Source organism: Lemur catta, chromosome 1 (genome assembly GCF_020740605.2).
Source record: "Lemur catta isolate mLemCat1 chromosome 1, mLemCat1.pri, whole genome shotgun sequence".
In the NCBI taxonomy this organism is placed as follows: domain Eukaryota; kingdom Metazoa; phylum Chordata; class Mammalia; order Primates; family Lemuridae; genus Lemur; species Lemur catta.
In genome coordinates this window covers 133,324,301-133,344,394 of record NC_059128.1, presented here as the reverse complement: position 1 = coordinate 133,344,394, position 20,094 = coordinate 133,324,301, and the positions used below count along the sequence as shown (strand labels likewise).

The 20,094-nt window shown below is 35.6% G+C and overlaps 1 protein-coding gene across 3 annotated transcripts in view; it reads right to left on the bottom strand.

The window, feature by feature from the left end:
• The window catches only part of SPAG6 (sperm associated antigen 6), a 59,207-nt gene that overhangs the window by 29,796 nt on the left and 9,317 nt on the right, over window positions 1-20,094 (bottom strand). For all 3 annotated transcript variants that reach the window (XM_045534739.1, XM_045534747.1, XM_045534742.1), the window contains exons 3-4: window positions 17,477-17,643; window positions 13,425-13,608 (exon numbers count right to left, since the gene is read on the bottom strand). In XM_045534739.1, coding sequence (XP_045390695.1) covers window positions 13,425-13,608; window positions 17,477-17,643 — 351 coding nt within the window. The remainder of the gene's footprint in view (window positions 1-13,424; window positions 13,609-17,476; window positions 17,644-20,094) is intronic.

Genomic DNA, 20,094 nt, shown 5'->3' with positions numbered 1-20,094 from the left:
GAGAACAAAAATGAAAAACATCTGGGTCCTCCATGACACTGTTCAGCTGCATAACCAACCCTGGAACTGCCCTGACTCTGAACTTTGTGTCATATGAAATAGAAAATGTCCTTATTGTTTAAGCCACTTGGAATTGTATCTATAACTTATGGCTAAAAACATCCTGATATAATTCTTTCCTCTCTTGTGCTTGGTGTATGTACATATTTTTCTCTCTCCTTCATTTGAGTGAGTGTTCATTAAGTGCTTACTATGTGCTGCAAACTTGGCTAGATCTTGGGGAAGCAGAATAGAGTAAAACATTGTTCTGTTCCAGAAGACCTTGTTCAGGCTGAATGTATGAACAGACCACTACAAGTGCAGAGCAGAGCCAGGAGTCAAGTCTGCAGAGTGTTCCAGGAAAATGTATACAGGGCTATTCTTTAAGGAAGTGCTTCCCAACTTACTGCCTTCTCTTCTCTTTTTTCTATACTTTTCTACTCTAAAAAAAAGCAATAGTAACCAAAACACATACAAAATTTTGCATATCTAAAAATTACTTCCCATAGGAGAAGTCTCACAGAGTTCATTTTTAAACTAATTTGGAAATGAATTTTTAGTTGTTCAATTAATTATCATACTTATGAAATCAAAGATTGATATGCACAGACTTAGATGTTCACAAAAAGTTGACCAGAAAAGGCAGTGAGCCAAGAAATTTATCTTCAGTACCTAGAAATAACATTGCTTCATTTTGAATTTTAAGTCAATCTTCAAAATTAATTTTTTAAAAATATATCTTCTGTTATGCAATAATCATGTGCCATAATCATACACTGTGAGCTAACACAGCATATTAGCAAATTCTAAAAGTTGTTGTAACTGTGTTTAAAAATGCAAAGAGGGCCAGGAACAGTGACTCATGCCTGTAATTCTAGCACTTTGGGAGGCCAAGGCAGGAGGATCACTTGAGCCCAGGAGTTTGAGGTTGCAGTGAGCTATGATGACACCACTGTACTCTAGCCCAGGCAATAGAGCAAGACCCTATCTCAAAAAAAAAAAAAAAAAAAGCAAAGAAAGGAGGCTACATGTTATATCAATATACTAACAGCATTTATACTGGGTTGATAGTACTATTGGTGATATATTTTTCTTTATTTGCCAAATTTTCTTCAATGTGGTTTTTTTCTTAAATAAGAAATATATACATGGCCGGGTGTGGTGGCTCACGCCTGTAATCCTAGCACTCTGGGAGGCCGAGGCAGGTGGATCGCTTGAGGTCAGGAGTTCGAGACCAGCCTGAGCAAGAGTGAGACCCCCGTCTCTGCTAAAAATAGAAAGAAATTATCTGGCCAATTAAAACTATATATATAGAAAAAAAATTAGCTGGGCATGGTGGCGCATGTCTGTAGTCCCAGCTACTCGGGAGGCTGAGGCAGTAGGATCGCTTAAGCCCAGGAGTTTGAGGTTGCTGTGAGCTGGGCTGATCCCACGGCACTCACTCTAGCCTGGGCAACAGAGCAAGACTCTGTCTCAAAAAAAAAAAAAAAAAATATATACATGCCTGTCATCCATACATGTAGCTACTCTTGGAGCTAACTGTACTAACATTACTAATGCAAAGGAAAAAAATATATAAAATTTTTACCTTATTTTCATTATAGAAGAAAGTTTCTTATTCAAAAAATGGTAGAATCTAAGTCTCCTTAAATAAAATATTAGAAAAGAATGTGTAATATAATTATCCTTCTTTGAAGAATGACTAATACATACTTTATACAGTATTAACTTTTTCACACTTTCCCTGCTGCCTTAATTCATGCTCTTATTATATTTAAAATGCTACATTTTTTAAATGTTGGAGTTACTAATTTTTAACCATTTTTTGGATTGCAAATGATCAGAGGGAATAAGATTATCTGATAGCACCTTCCTTATTCAAAAATAATTAAAGCCGTTTATTGTATACATATAAACAACTGAATGTACAGTCATCAAATTTGAGGGTCAGCTGTTTTCAATAAAGGAATATCTAGTTGTATTGGGTCTCATGAATAGCTCATTGTTGAGTGAAGGAACTGAGACCACCTCCTCCCTGGGACCGTGACAAGGTTGGCGGGGGGAGTGTTATCATACTTCTCCTCTCTCAGTTTTTCCATAATTCTTCCCATAATTCTTTGACTAATAATAATATGAAAATTTAAGGTGACAAGCCTTTGCTTCTTAGTTGCATTTTCTTAAGAATTTCACTCTATGCTATTCTTGGAACCTGGGTTTGGGGTTTATTGGGGTTTTTTCCTAACTAATAAAGGCTGAACTTGCATTGATCTCTCACTAACAGATATGAAATGTTACAATTTAAATGGATCAAAATCTTCAACTCAGAATAATCAAAAACCTCAGTACAACTTTAGGTTTCAGTGTAAAACAAAAAGAACATAAACAAAAAGGAGAATTTTTAAGATCAACAACATTCTATATAAAATTAGTGCTACCTAGAGCCAGATGAGTGGAACATTGGAAACAACTCTACACTGAGTGGAAGGGAAGAGAGCAGACAGAAATGCCCATCAGAATAGCACAGGCATGGCTGTTACCAGGTAAATCAGGCAAAAGTGATCTGGCTTTAATAGTGCTGCCCACAATTGCCTCAACCTCTCTTCTAAATCATGTCATGGCCAGCTGTCTGTTCAGATCAGAAGCGGTAAACTCAAATACCCACAGAGCCCAGGCTAGTAACTAAAATAAGCCAAGCCAGAGGATGGAAGAAAAACAGGGAGTGAGGGAACAGTAGCAAAGTGGAAAAGTCTAGGCCCCATCTGCAAGAGGGCAGCAGTTACTTAGCTTCAGCCCAGTGTTGCCTTGTAGGAATATAGGCCTACTGTTGTTAAACCTTTTTTTTAAATGTGAAATTGCCTAGTTTTTAAGTGTTGGCAACTTTTTTTTAAGGACACCGTGTGAGACAACACAGTGCTGGCCAAATAAAACACATCCATCTGTGGCCCCACTGCATCCTGAACCACCATTTTACAACCTCAGGCTTAAATCTTACACCCTCTAAATTGACCTGGGGTGAGGTGCTTTCTGGATTTGGAAAGCTGATGTTCCTTCTACTTTTAATTCTGAAGTCATGTTTGGGGTCAGAAGGGAAGAACCACTATAGAGATTACGTAAGAAAATTCAAAGGAGAATTCTAAGAAATTGATGAAAACCTAAAAATTGGCTTATGAAAAAGGATTAATCTAAACATATGATACTCAACTAATTTTTCAGCTCATAACAGAGATGTAGAAAGGAAGAATTTCAGCAAACTTAAGTGATCATGAGAAAAAATAAAAAGGACTCAAAATGAAGAGTTTCTCCAAAAAGAATAAAGGAAGGGAGAAAAAAAGAAAAAATATGTATCCAACACACTAATTCAAAAACTCCTTTGGAACTCTAATTTCTTTAAACTTTGTTGTTTTTAACTTATTCTTTTTAAACACTGCTTTTAATTCTGTTTCTAAGCTCTACAAAAGTTGTATTTTATTTGTTTCATTAGGAAATACAAGAAAGTCACAAATCAATCATTTCTTTGCACTTAGGTGGCTCTATTTATCAGTTTAAAGGGCTGTTTTTTTGCATCTGGCCATAAAAATATATATCACTTCCAATCCTTTTTGAAATAAAGCAAGTTTAAAAAAAATACATTTTAGATTGGCTACCATTTATGATACTAATCTTATGCTAAATCAATCATCCCATTCAACCAAATTTTTCATGATAGGGCGAAATTATAATAAAAACAAATACGGTGCTGCAGTTGCCAAAGCTGGTTATTTACTGGCCACACTTCAGGATGATTTTAGTAAAAATACTTCCAAAGTAAAAGAAATTTGTTTAGTTTTTGGTCTAACCCAGCTGTTTTACAACTACTGCTATGTAATAAACCACACCAAACCGAGCAGCTTTAAATAGCAAACATTTATCTCATAGTTTCTCCAGGTCAGGAATCTGGGAGTAGCTTAGCTGGGTGGTACAGGCTCAGGGCCTCTCACTAGACTACAATCAAGGCATCAGCTGGGGCTGCAGTCACCCAGGGATTTGATGCTGAGCACACTCATGGGAGTGTCAGGAGGAGTCTTCAGTTCCTCAACAGGTGGGCCTCTACACAGGGTGCTCATCATGAGGCTTCCCCCAAAGTAAGGGATCCAAAAGAGAGGATCCATGACAAAGGCTTCAGTCTGTTATAATCTAAAGTTAGATTGGAAGTGGCTGGCAACTCATCACTTCTGTGATGTTTCATTGGTACAATGGGGGAGGGGACTGCACAAGGATGTGAATAATAGGAGGCAGGCAGCATGGAGGCTGGCAACCACAAAGCCCTTTGTTCTTCACCAACATCTTTGAGAGAGGCAACATCCTTCCAGAGGTAGAATGACTCATTATAGCTATAATTCTGAGCTGAGAGACTGACATCTCCGATTGCAGGTGGAAGTGAGGAAGTGAGATAAGCATGAAGAAGGAATTTGCATATTGTTATGAAAAAGTCTCATATGTGATTTTTAGTTCTCCCCCCACCCCCAACACACATACAGATGTCATTTTTCCTACTCTCATCATTTCCACCCTGCTTCTCTCCACCCAATCTTCAGGGCCATTGGTTTAACCCTAACACATAGGTTGAGTGAGAGTTTAAAGATTAACATACATACATAGATTTGCTTTAAAGGTGAAATAATTCTGGCTCCTTTAAAAAGTCAAGTGAGTCAAGCCTGGAGTTAATGGGGCTTTAGTAAGGACTTATAATCAGCTGGGATGAATGGAGAACTCTCACAGGGGTCAAGTATGAAAAGCAGCTATAAAATATGGTAAGGAAAAGTCAAGAAGTGGAGATGACCAGAGAAGGTCAAAGTGGGAAAAGATAAAGACTTTGGTATGGCCTTGGAAGACAACAGGTCAGGGAAATTTAAAGCCATTTTAACCCCCACCGCCACCACCAATTTAGCATTTGACTTTTATTAACAACAGCTGAGAGTAAGCTGAATCGAGTAAGGCAAACCTACAGAGAGGGTCTAGAGTACACTTGTAACCAAGAAGATAGACTAAAATAATAGGAATTAGATATTTACAAAATGATACTTTTTATGCCTAGAAGTTTTTCCTTTGTTTTCTGCTTGCTTGATATACCATTGTAACCACAGCTGTGGTTTCATTCTACCTACAGTTTTGCATTCTGCTTAAAAAAAAAACCAACATGGAAAATGCATGTTTATTATTCAAACTTTGATGGTATTCATTTTTTGCTCCAGCCCAGTGCTAGATAAGAAGTCACTGCCTTCAAGGAGCTCAGTCTGATGGAGAAGGCTGAACAGTAAAAGGCTATACGTACTCTAATGTAATTATCTACAAGAATAGGCAAGGGAGAAAGAAAACAGAAAAGGGAAACAAAAACAAAACATTGGGAGATTAAAAAGTTTACATCATATTTTTATAAAAGTGGTCCCTGCTCAGCAGCTCTTGATGTGACTTCCCTTGAGTAGCTTCTTAAAGCCCCTCATGGGCTTCTGTGTCTTTTATTCCTGAGGATGGAGCTAAGCCAAGGTTTTTAATCGTTGCCTAATATCCCACCGAGTAAATATGCCACAATTTATGTAAGCAGTCTCCTACTGTAGGACATTTAATTAGTTTTTGGTTTGGCTTGATTTTATCGTTTACTATTATATACCATAATGAACGTCTTTTGCATTCAGATTACATATTAGTTACCTATTGTTATATAACAAATTACTGAAAACTTAGCCGCTTAAGACATCATTTTTTATCTCAGTTTCTGTGGGTGCGGAATCCAGGAGCAGCTTAGTGGGGTGGTTTTGGCTTAGAGTCTCTCATGAAATTGCTGTCAAATTGTCAGCTGGGGTTGCAGTCATCCGAAGGCCCAGTTGGGGGAGGATTTGCTTCCAAGCTCACTCATGTAGTTCAGTTGTTGGGAACTCTCAGTTTTTTTACCATGGGGACCTTTCTATAGGCTGCCTAAGTGTCCTTGTGACATGGTAAATGGCTTCTGCTAAGGCAAGTGATCTGAGAGAGACAGACTGCCCAAGACAGAAGCTCTAATCTTTTATAACCTATTCTCAGAAAGTGATACACCATGACTTCTGTTGGTCACACAGACCAGCCCTGGGGTAATGTGGGAAGGGGCTAAACTAGGGTGTGAATACCAGGACACAGGGTCTGGGAGGCTGACTACCACAGTTTGTACACACATACATATATATTTTCCAACTATACACACACACACACACATCACGTGTGTGTGTGTGTGTGTGTGTGTGTGTGTGTGTGTGAATTTACTTAAGTTATAGGCCCAGAAGTGAAATTACAGAGGGGAAGGGGGTTGGCATTTTTTCAGGTTCTTGATACTTTTAAATTAAACCACATGAAATTTCTGTTTTGTTGGTCAAAACCAATCAAATACAGGTAATTTCATATAGGTCAACCTAATACATACTGCAATATTTTCCAAAGGGATTGTATCAGTAGGCATCCCCATCAAAATGTATGAGATGAGACTAGCAATTTGGCCACATATCTTACATTGTAGCTCTTACATCAAGTAAGAAATTGCTGGAAGCTTATTTCCCTCCTCTCACTGAATCTCTCCCTCCCTCCCTTCCATCCTCCCTTCCTCCCTTCCTTCCTCCCTTCCTCCCTTTCTCTTTCTTTCGTCCTTATTTCAAAAAATTTAGGGGTACAAGTAAGTGTTTTCTGTGACACCAATAAAAATTGCTAGAAGTTGAATCATCATTTACTTCTCACCAAACAGTATATTTAGTTCCGTATTTCTTAATTTACTGCAAACTAGAGTCTCGTTACACTGATTAATAAACATAAATATTACATATGACTTTGAGATCACAGTATTACTAACACATTGCCTTTTAACAAATATCCATAAAGCATAGACACAGTAATTCTAAGTAAGTGCTGGCCAATAGGTGTGGGTGACCCATGTAATGTAATTTAAAATTTAAAATCAGTCACATTTAAACAAGAAATAGCTGAAATTAATTCTAATATACTTTAATGCAATATATCTGAATTATAATTTCAATATGCCATCAATTTTAAAAATGTAATGAGATATTTCACATTCTTTTTTTCATACTAAGCTTAGAATCTAGTGTGTATTTTAAACTTATAGCATGTCTCAATTCAGCTGCTAAATTTTCATCAGAAATCCTTGATCTAGATTTCAAAAAGTTTAAAGTTGATAAAGTATATTCACATACCCATGGTTGTTCCAATCACATGTAACATTTTTCTAATAACTAAATTGAGTATCAATTTTTATTTAAATTAATTAAAAGTAAATAAAATTAAAAATTTAGCTCCTCAAATGCACTAGCCACAGATTAAGTGTTCCAGTCACATGTGACCACCATATTGGTAAAACTGTAGTGTGAGATCAAACGAGATATAAAGAAATGGCATAGTTATGGCACTATGACACAAATGGTTAAATAGCTATAGTTAATACCTTTTCAAAGTCAGAGGTTCTATCTTGAGTAAAATCCTTTGATGCAATTAACTTATTCTACACTTTTAGAGCTAGCTGGTTCATTTATCTAAAACCATAAATAAGAGCAAATTAGGACCAAAAAATTAACTGTGCAAAATCAGTCAGCTACCATGGTAATAATACAGCTCCTATTTTCCTGCAGACTATGGATTTAAAAATCTCTGGTAAGACAAGATGATGAACATGTCTTATTTCAAAATATAATTCTTATGCTAACCAAGTCCTGAGCTTTTGATAGCTAAACTCTCTTGTAGATGTTTATGAAATGCTCAATTGGAGTACTTAAAAATTTCACTCAAGTACATTATGCTTAATGTACTTCTAGAAATTCAAATGTAAACAAAAGTGTTTTTCCCCTCATTATCTAAAAGTGTTAGGCAGACTTACACACTAGTAAATGGAAAATAAACCAAGTTCAAGAAACAATTTTGTTCAAACTCAAGAAACACGTCATGATGCACTGTTCAAACTTGGATTATTTCCAAACCACCAGTATACAAAATACCCTTCTCTTTATCCACTCAGCACACACACATTTAGTGACATTTCTCCCACAGGTATTTCCACAAAGCCAAAAACAAAGCCTTAAGCTAAAAGAATTTTAGGCACTATCAGGTAGAGGAGGTACTGTGGGAAGCAGAGAGCTTTACTGCGTCTATCATTTCCTCCCAGATTTCTACGCCCAAAGTCCACTCAGTGATTTATCTGGATGTAACAGAGTTCTTAAGAAGAAAGTAAAGATTCTCCTTTTTGCCACTGTACAACATAATTCATGAATCACCTTTCACTTAATCCACATATAATCACCCAATGTATTATATATCCTTTTTAATTCAGTGTTGTACATTTGCATCTAGTGTTTGCCTGGCTGTCTGCATGACCTTCATGCTCATCTGTACCAATGTTTCTGCCTCAGATTGTAAAGTCTTATATCTGAGATCTCAGCCGATTTAGTTTACTTTATACAGTAAGAAACATACAGTAACACACATATAAGTGCCTCAACTTCTTTTTGGTGATTACCATGATGATGACGTTGCTAAAGAAATTGATTGCTAGCCTCATACAAAGTTAGAGGCTTGAGTGACTTAGGAATCTGAGGCTGTATGATTATACTTTGTTGTTCCATATTCTAAATTCTAAAAATAAAAATAAAAATAAAAACCAGGAGATTTTTATTAGCCAAGATTTCCTAACTAAAAAAAAAAATCACAAGAAATAAAAACATTAAAAAGTCACATTTTTTACCAGTACACAAACTGAACCCTGAAAATGACTAACAAATTCAACAACCACTGAATAAAACAAGGTTACAATTAAAATGTTCTTTTGTTTAGCACATTTGGCCTCTATGCCCAAAGAACACAGAAGAGACATTTATTTTCACTTTATACTTTTTTCACTAACACCTAAATAAATAGAAAGGTATTCGTGAAAATAAGTGCTAGGATCAAAATAGATATATGTACTATGTATAATCCCATATATCTCATTTGCCTCTATATTTGTGTTCCTCAACCCCTCTGAGATGAAAGCAGTTGTAAAAAGAAAGATAAACAAAAGATACTAGCAAAATCAACATTATTATCTACAGGCATCAGTAAAGACAGCTGTCTTCAGAGTCCTTAAAATAACTTTTGTCCAACACAGTGGCTCATGCCTGTAATCCCAGAGCTTTGGGAGGCTGAGGTGTGAGGATTGGTTGAACTCAGGAGTTCAAGACCAGCCTGAGCAACATAGTGAGACCCTGTCTCTACAAAAATGTAAAAAATTAGCCAGATGTAGTGACATGTGCCTGTAGTCCCAGCTATTTGAGAGGCTGAGGTTAGAGGATCACTTGAGCCCAGAAGTTTGAGGCAACAGTGAGCTATGATCACAACACTGCACTCCAGGCTGGGGCAACAGAGTGAAAGACCCTACCTCTAAAAAAATAAATATAAAATAAAATAATTTTTAATTCTAGTACCCATCTATTGTCACTTTAAGACATGTAATACAAAGTCCCCAGCCCTTATCTCAGATGTTTTTCACTAATATCTGGGTTCATAAAAGTTACTTTGAAAATTGCTAAGAGAGTATGTTTTCTATTCTTATCACAAATAAATACGTGAGGTTTAAAAAAAAAGTTAGTTATTGCTTCCTAAGCCTGTTCTACACTATTTAGGCTATTGATATTTGCACATGGGTGGCATGAGAAGAATATTTGCAAAAATTCTGAATTTTAAAATTCTCAAGTTTATCATCTCTCTTCCTATATAAGATAGAAAACAATCAGGCTGGCCAGCTCTGTCTCGATTCCTTCCTTACGTTATGTATTTAATGGAGGTAATCTACTAAATATTTCTGTAGTGTCCACATCAGCCAATTCCTGTGAGCACTGCTCTTCCCAGGCCACAGCAAGCTCATCTCCTAACTGCTCTGAGCTATAAGTCAGGTCTATAAGAGAAAGAATAGTCACACATGGAAACCAGCCATCAGGAATTAAAAACAGAGGAATCTGGCAAGATTTCCAGATATTAAAAAGAGCTTAAAAAGAATGATGACATCTTATATATTTTCCTTTTTCTCACAGCATAAAATGGAAGGATCTCTGAAAAGTTTTGAGCAGTTGTCAAGTAGTTCCACCATAAATTGCTGCGTGACCAGAATAAATCCTTTAACCTCTCCACTTCAGTTTCCTCATGTAGAACATGACAAGCATATCAATAATCTAAAAGTTGTAGAATACCTAACCAAACGTATTCTTCTTTGCCAGGCTTGACAACAGCCAAAGTTTACTCCCAAGAGACAGCATTTTTTTAGCTAAAGCTCCAAACATAAACACCTAAAACTCATTTTTGAGCCCACATATGGAAGACCATTCACACTAAACACTTGGATAGTTCCTCCTTCCTCACACTTCCAGCCAGGCCATTGTTCTCACTGAAGTTCCAAGGACTCTAATTACTGCCACGCTCTCCACGGAAGGTCATTGGAAGTGCTCTTCCACATTGCTGGGGCTACGGGCACAAGGCAGGAGAGAGGCTGCCAGGAGAAGCTGGGTCCTGAAGCTGCCTCCCTGCTCTGCCATCCTGAGGGAGCTTGGTGGCTACAGAATCCCACCAACCCTTCCATCTTGCCCCTCGGGCTCCTCAGACACCCTTTCATCTCCAAAAGCAAGACTATTCCTTGGAAACAGCGAGGTATTTGACCTTAGTTAAGTAAATAAATATTTTAACAGAATTAATTCTGTGGAGTGGGAAAGGGTAGCAAGAAGGAAGAAGAGAGACAATCTGAGAAGAATCCTGCCTCAGCCTTCACTAAGGAGCAGGAAAAATAGTAAAAAATAGTTTATCTGCAAAGTAAAAGGTAAATATTATGTGTATTCAACACTCTTTGAAAATTTCATGTTACAATCTATGACATGTACTTCTGACACATAAAAAACTCACTAAATATACTCATGTAGTTTCCCATGAACACTGCCTTAGTTTTCTCAAACAACTGATGATTCAATCATAAAAAATTAATTACATGATTTGTACAGAGCTAGGGAAAAAAAACCTAAGACACTATTTCTGTTTGTCAGCTTCCAGGTCCCTCTGATTGTCTGTAAAATGCTTCAAAATCTATACATAGAAGTAATTTCTAGAAATTGTATAAGGAAAAGTCAGATAATACCCATTGGCTTCTCTCATCTTCTGTTGTACACTTATAATTATGTTTTTGTTTGGCATATACAAAACTGTCTCCATCTGTTGCCCTTAAAAGTATATTTTATTTCTTTTGTATCTCTATTTAAGGTTTATATTTCTTAAACTGTCTAATCAAACATTTTATGACTAATACTAAGAAGAAAATACTGAATAAATGTTCTCCCATTAATCTCAATATATTCCACTTTTAGGAAGTCATTAAGAAAGAAATCAGGTTATTTGGTGATAAATCCTCTATTTTCACTGATATGGATGTGAATGATGACTTTTATTGCTTACTAGATAACAATTCCCTTTCCTTCTGAGAAATCTATGCAGTAATCTCTTCTAGGAGCTTCTGGGTCCCAGGCCCCTAACTACTATGAAGTATTGAAATTACAGTGGGAATTCCATGTGAGAGTCAGATTATAGCAAGAAATTGGAATGGGATCCCTAAGACAGATCCTATTTATGAACTATAATCATTTTGCCCCAGACTCAACAAAGGGAGGGATGGAACTGTTTTCTCTGGGCACGTGCCTGAGAGCGCATCTGTTCAGCTGGCCTTCAAAATTCTTTTGCACCACTCTTTGAAAAACTCATATTACAATCTATAACATGTCCTTCTGATATGTAAAAAAACTTACTAAATATACTCATGTAGTTTCCCATGATAACCAGCTTCTAATTTAAAACATTGCCTTAGTTTTCTTAATCGACATGTACTCGATAATAGTGTCAAGGTGAACCTATTTGGAAAATCAAAATCTAGATTTAAAGAAATAATTTGAATATATTAATTCAGAATCATTCTAAGAATGATAATAGTTTTCTTTGTCAACTTACTTTTATACTGTTCTATTTCTATTTTGTCTCTAATAATGTCACCATCTTAAGAACCAAATTAAACATAACCATAGGAGAGCCTCTTCCTATTTCTGTTTTGAAGTTTTTCTTCAATACTCTTTCAGGAAGTATTTAGTGAAGCTATATGGTACAGTAGTTAACATGGGCTTTGGAGTCAGACAGATTTAGACTCAAATTCCACTGAGTCAAATACTATTAACTTAACATCAGGTATCCTCTCTAAATTCTATCTTTCTCTGTTTAACAGGGAGAGTAATACCCACCTGAGGGTAGCTTCCATCAAAAGGAGAAGCACACTGCACAGACCCAGGCACACAGTAATGACTCCATACACAGTAGCTATTGTTTTACACATACACATACACACCGAAAAATCTTCCTCTTTACACCACATCTCTGAAGTAACAACTATTTAGTTATCCCTTTTGCAGGTGAGGAAGTTAAGCTTCAGAAAGTTTAAAAGTCATGTCCAAAGTTACACAGCAACTAACAGTAGTGCTTAAACTCAAATTCAGATCTTGTCTAATGCCACAGTGTTCTTAATCACTTGGCTATATTGTTGCTTTACTCATTTTTCCCCCCTCAAACAATAACAGGTGTAAAAAGATATCTTCACTGATGTTTTAATATGTAGTTCACTGATTACTAGAAATCTGGTCATTTTTACATATGTGTGTTTTAAAACTGTATTTTCTTCTTATGTCACTTGTTCATAAGCAACTTCTATAAAGTGTCAGGGGCAATTCTGTTCCCTGTCTATTTTTTCCTAATTGGGTATATTGGCACAACCTTCTCATAAGAGGCCCAGGTTCGTTATCAGTGGCTTCACTGAGCAGTTAGTTTATGGGAGAAGGTGTTCCTTCTTCTCTTCCTCCTCCTTCCTGCCCAGTATGAGCAGAATATCAATATTTTCTAGGAAATTATATCTATACCTTTTCAACATCACTCAATCACAATATGACTCTTGGCCAGTTTGGAGCACATATCATGAGTGAGAATGAAGCCCCAGTGACCTCTTGAGCAGTGACAAACTAAAAGAATCTTTTTAACTGAACCAATTTACCAAGGCCTTTGGAAATCAATCCCACTCCTCTACCCTCTGCAACCTCTCTCTCCTTTTCTCTCCCTCTTCAAATTTCCCTTCTGATAACTAAGATAAAGACTGAAATGTATAAGGTTTTTTTGTGAATATGTGATCCAAACAACTTGGCCATCATTCAAAATGTATCTCTCATAATGTACAGAAACATCATTAAAACCCCATCTATGGTTTGTTAAGCAACACTGAATTTACCTAATAAATCTATACTTTAATAATCCTGTTTTATAATATGCTCCATTACCTGCATTATGTCTTGCAATATATCCAAGTGCCCAGACTGCAGCCTCCTTGACTCCAGGGTCAAAATCTTCCAAGCATATCACCAGCGTATCCAGTGCTCCACAATCAACTATTGCCTGAGCTAGCTGAGGAGAATGTTTACCAACTGCTCGTAACACAAAGGCAGCTGCTTTCTTGTAAAACCGCTGTAAGAGTAAAATAGAAAAAACCCAAAATGAATTGAGCACTTACATGTCCAAAACCTAAAATACACCAAGACCAACATAAAAATGACATTAATATAAATAAAGCTCAACAGCTTTTGAATATAAAAGATGAAAAACATCCAGCAAAATCATTTTGATTATTTGATGTTCCCTCATTGCTTTTGTTCTGTAACTAAACTGAAATCCAGCTAAGTTTTAAATTACATTGCAAATCTTTTACTCTGAAGCATGTATTTGGAAATTGTATAAAAGCAAATATAAACATACTTTCCACAATTAATAAAATAATGAGATTTTATGTGTCTACATTATACTGAAATGTACTGTTTGACCCATGGGAACTCATAGATTGTTAGCATGTGCAACTAAACTCTCTGTTAACTAATTCATTTCCTTTGCTTGCCCTCCGTCGCTAAGCATGATAGGCCTTTCATGACCTCAACTAATCTTTCTGGTGTCCCAAGTTATCCTGAAATAACAACCATGTTCCAAGATGCACTTAAACAATCATCAAATAAACATGAAGGTAAAACATTTGTGATACATTTTTAAACTTTTCCTGGCAAATAAATAAGCCAAACAGTAGGATATAAGTGATTTTTCTCCTCTAGAAATGCTTTTTTTTTAAAGATAAAAGCAAATTACTTACCATTTGTGAATTTTAAATACTGCTTCATATTTATATTTCCTATCCATACACTTTATCTGATTAAGGAATGAGAAAATGAAACAAACACAAAACTAACATGTTTCTCTTCATATCGCTAAAAAAATTAAATGTATAGAAAATACTTGGCTATAACACTCACTGTTTTATGGTTAGCATGACAGCGATGGGCTATAAACTCTTCCTGTTATTAATAAAACCCTATTAATCTCCTGTTTTATATCCTGAGTTTCTATTTGTTTATAGTGACCACTAAAAAGTGTCTAGGTGTCTATAGTACCTGTTCAAAAGCATTCTATTAGGTTACAATATTGATACAATAAAAATTATAGGAGAGAGAGAAAACATATCAAGTATATTTTTAACACAGTATACCTAAAAAATTGATATATGTTGCTAACCTAAGAAATATGCTATGTTAGTACTGATGTTTTGATCTATTTTCCTTAGTTTCTTAAATTATGTAAGTCACAAAATTTCTACTAACTTATATGAGTAAAAATTAGAGTAGATTTTTAAAGGATGGAAAAGTATACCTTTCCATAAATTATTTTCTTATAATTGTGGAAAAATAATAGTAATATAATTATTTTCATTACCTTAAGCTAATTTTACTTTTTATACTACAGAATTGTCAAATTCACAGATAATTTACAGGTATCAATAGTCACTACTCTATATAGTAATTCACACTTTCTGATCTCATTCTCTCTTTCTCCTAATTTTCACTTCCCCAAATTCCTAAGACTCTTCCTCTCCTACTCCTCACGAAAAGAAATGCCTTTAAAAAAAATAGCAAAAGCAAAACCACAGGACTTTATACCTCATAAAAAGGAAATTAAATCTCTGAGAAACGACTGAAGGTGGGTAGGTGAAGGGGCCAGAAGCTTGAGCATAAGGCTTCACATTTTTCACTGCCTCTTCCCTAGTGCCTTCTTGTCTCCTTAAAGTTAATGCATATTCACTCAGACTTTTTTTAAAATTTCTTATTGGTACATAATAATTGTATATATTCATGGAGTACATGTTATATTTTGATACAAGCATATAACATATAATGATCAAATCAGGGTAATTGAGACATGATTCACCTAAAACATTTATCATTGCTTTGTGTGGGGAACATTTGAAAACTTCTAGCTATTCTGAAATATAATAAATTATTGTTAATTATAATTTCCCTATTGCACTATTGAACACTAGAACTTTTTCCTTCTATTTAACAGAATTACCCCTTCACCAACACCTCATTACTCCTTCCCACCACCCTTACCAACCTCTAGTAGCCACCATTCTATTCACCTCCTTGAGATCAAATTTTTTTAGGTCCCAAATATGAGTGTGAAAATGCAATATTTGTCTTTCTGGGCCTGGTTTATTTCACTTAAAATAATGTCCTCCAGATCCATCCAACTTCTACTGAGAACCTGCTATGGGGGACACCAAAATACAGACCCCACTTTCAAAGGAAAGAGCGGACAGTCCAAGAGGAAGAAAGTCTAACGGTATTTGATGATAGAAGGAACATCCAAAGAAAAATAAAATTTCTGTGACTCCTTGTAGAGCTATACCAGGCATTAGTAAATGACACTCCAATGTCTAAAGATAAAGTAAATTTCTTCACAATTAGGATTTATTTTTATTCTAGTAAATAGCATAAAAGTTACCATTTTAAACATTTTAAAGTGTATAATCCTGTAGACTTTAGTGCATTCACCATTTTGTACAACCATCACCACTGTCTAGTTCCAGAATATTTTCATCACCCCAACAAGAAACCCCTTACAAGTTAAGCAGTCACTTCTCACTCCCTTCTCCCTCTAACCCTTGGCAATCACTAATCTGCTTCTGTCTCTATGGATCTGCATATTCTGAATATTTCATAGAAGTGGAATCATACAATATGTGGCTTTTTGTGTCTGGCTTCTTTCACTTAGCAACACGTTTTTAAGGTTCATCCATGTTGTAGCATTTATCAGTACTTTATTCCTTTTTAGGTCTGAATAGTAGTCCATTGTACACACAACATTTCATTTACACATTCATCTGTGGATGGACTTAGGTTGCTTCCACATTTTCACTATTCTGAATAATGCTTCTATGAACATTTGTGTACAGGTTATGTTTGAGCATCTGTTTTCAATTCTTCTGTATCTATAACTAGGAGTAGAACTGCTGAGTCATATGGTAACACTTGTTTAACTTATTGCAGATGTGCCAAACTGTATTTCACAGCAACTGCACCATTTTACATTTCTACCAGAATGCATGAGGGTTCCAATTTCTCTACATCATCGCCAACATTTGTTGTTTTCCTTTTTTTTTTATTACAGCTATCCTGATAGATGTGAAGTGATACCTCATTGTAGTTTTGATTTGCATTTTCTAATGACTAACACCGTTGCTCCTATTTTCATATGCTTGTTGGCTATTTGTAGATATTCTTTTGAGAAATATCTATTCAAGTACTTTTCCCATTTTTCAACCAGGTTGTTTGTCTTTTTGTTACCCAAATAGGAATTTAATCTTAAAGAAAGATCTATCCCTAGGTTATGACAAACTAATAGGACGAAATGAACAGCCCAAGATTCTGCCTACAAAAGGTCCTTAACCATTGTGGAAACTGAATAGGCAGCCCTGTATTAAATAGAGAGTGGCACTAGATAGGAGGGGGAAAAAACTGGGGCAATTTCAGACAATGCTTAAAAGAGGTGGCATGCCTGTATACTTGGTAAAAATGCTTGATCAAATATCTATTACACACATTCTCCCCTCCATTTGGTTGCTTCTCTACCCCTTGCTTCAAGGCCATCTCTTGCTGTTTCCATTAAGCAGATTTCAGCTGCATGTAAGGATTGCTGAAAGCAGCTATTTGCCTAGGGCCCTACACACCTTCCTAAGACAGATCGAATAGCTTTGTTTAAATCTCCCATATGCAGAATACTGCTTTACGTATAATTTCCCCCAAAAAATTTAAATTTATTTTCTCCTTGTATTTACAATAATGGACAAATGCTGGGTATCAGCCCCAAAGCAAAATACCCTAGAGATATTATTATGTGCAGTTCAGAAAACTGAAGGTTGTATTAACACTAATAATTCTAATGCCTTGTAACTGTACCCAAACCATCAAATTTTTAAAAATCTAAAACAAAAACTTATAACTTATTTAATTCTTACATTCTGTTCTGCCAATGAATAAACAAGCTGTGGAAGAATGTCACCCTTCACAACTGCTTCTGCTAGGTCATCATTATAATTGGCCAGTCTCCCAAGAGCCAAAGCAGCAGTCTGTTGAATTGTTGGGACCACATCCAGAAGAAGAGGCCGCAGCAAAGACATTACACCTGAGTTAAATCATGAACAGAAATCAGAAAAATTTAAATTAAAAAGCAAACATACAATTCAGCATATACACAGACAAGAAAGTTAAGAGAAAAAAATCAGTAAACGTGAAAATACTGGCCACGCACGGCAGCTCATGCCTCTAATCCTAGCACTTTGGGAGAATGAGGCAGGAGGATTGCTTGAGGCCAGGAGTTGGAGGTTGTAATGAGCTATGATGATGCCACTGTACTGTAGCCTGGACCACAGAGCGATACCCTGTATCAAAAACCAAAAACCCAAAAACTATCCACTAAAAGCCAATGGAATATTGAGAAGCACCTAACTGGCCAAGACACAGAATAGTACAAGCTATAATTATTAAACAAGCAGCATAGCATGGACGTAAGAAAGGCTTTGGATTTGGTTAAGAGTTTAAGTCCATGATTCAGCAAGTACTAGCTATATGACCTGATAGTGTTGTCATGAGAAATGCAGAGAAAGGCTGTGGAGTATATGGTATAATGCCTAACACATGGTAGGCAAAAGAGGAAAAACAAAAGCTAGGTTTCCCCCTAGCCTTTGCAAATCCCATCTTTCAAGGCTGATTTCAGGGCCTCCCATTCAGGAAAGGCTGCATGAGTATTATCTCCAAATAAATTCCTTGAGATAAGGAAGTATAAGATATTATTAGCTCTCATAATATTCATCCTAAGGTTGAATACATAGTAGGTATACATCATCATCATCACAACAGCAACAATAACAAAAGTAGCTTATATTTATCTGGCACTTACTATATGCAAGCCTTGTTCTAAGGACTTTTTTCCATGTTAACTCATTTAACTATCATAAAGCTATGAAGCAGGGCCTATTATTATGTCTATTTTACAGATGAAGAAATAGAAGCTGAGAAAACTGTCACACAACTAGTGAATGGTGAAGCAAAGTTAGAATTCAGACATTATTTATAATTGTTAAAGAAATAATAAATATTAACAATTGAGGAGGTAGCATAAGAGAGACCAATAATAATTGCATTTTGGTCATTTTACTGGATATTCTCTCTATATTAACTTTATCTTACTATTCATCTGCTGAGGGACAAATAGGGTTTTTCTTTTTTCACCCTTTGGCTATTGTGAATAATGCTGCTATAAACATTGGTACAGAAGTATTCATTTGAGTCCCCACTTTCAATTCTTTTTGGGTATATACGTAGGAGTAGAACTGCTGGATCAAATGATTCTATGTTTAACTTTCTGAGGAACTGCCAAACTGTTTTCCACAGTGGTTTTATATTCCCACCAGAAAAGCACAAGGGTTTCAATTTTTCCACATCCTCATCAACACTTGTTATTTTTTGGTTTGGTTTGTTAGTTTTTGTTTTTTTTTTTCATGATAGCAATCCTAATGGACTTAAGTGATATTTCACTGTGGTTTTGATTTGCATTTCCCTAGTGACTAGTGATTTTGATATCTTTTCATGCACTTATTGACCATATGTACATTTTTCTTGAAGAAATATAATCTATTCAACTGGTTTGCCCATTTTGGAATTGGATTATTTTGTTGTTGTTGAGTTGTGGGAGTCCTTTACATATTCTGGATATTAATCTCTTAACAGATCTGTGCTTTGCAAATATTTTCTCCCATTCTGTGAGTTGTCTTTGCACTTTATCCTTTGATACCCACTTTGTTTTTTTGATTTAAATAAAGTGATTTCTACCATTTATTTTTTTACTTTCCAATTATATTCAAAATTAACTAGCATAGACAAAATATGTTTGATATTTGTTACTATAAATTTTACAAAGTTTCAAAAATTCAAATTCCAACAATATGCTCTATTTTAATCTAAAGCTACATTCTATGTGACCACTTACTATGAAACTGCTATTAGATACGTGCATTCAAGTTTCAGAAGAAATAATTTTTGCATACAATTAACCAATTACATAGTGAAGGATTCACCTTTCACTGTCAATGTTACCATCTGACTCAGGCATTCTGTTTGGGGTCCAATGAGAATATAATAGAAACTTCATGCTTTAGAAACAGAATGAATCGCTTGCTCTGCTTGTTACATGACTGCCTACGGTGAGAGGCAACAGAGTGAGGTGATTAAAAGCATGAATCTAGAGGGAAACTGGGTTCAAATTTGGGCTCTGCCACTTCCTAGCTGTGAGGTTTGGCAAGGTTATTTAACATCTCTCTGCCTTAATTCTCTCATATGTAAAGTGGTGACAAATAACAGGACTACTCATCATAAAGTTTTTGTGAGAATTAAAAGAGTTAAAATTTCTAAGGTGCTAGAAAGATTAACTGGGGCAAAATAAGCATCATCAAGTGCTTGATAAATAAAAGTACTAAAGCAAATTGGTTCCCTAAATTAACCATATTTTTCATCAGTATTATTTTATTATTACTACTGAATGACTCATTAACTAACTAATATCTTCCATTTTAATGAA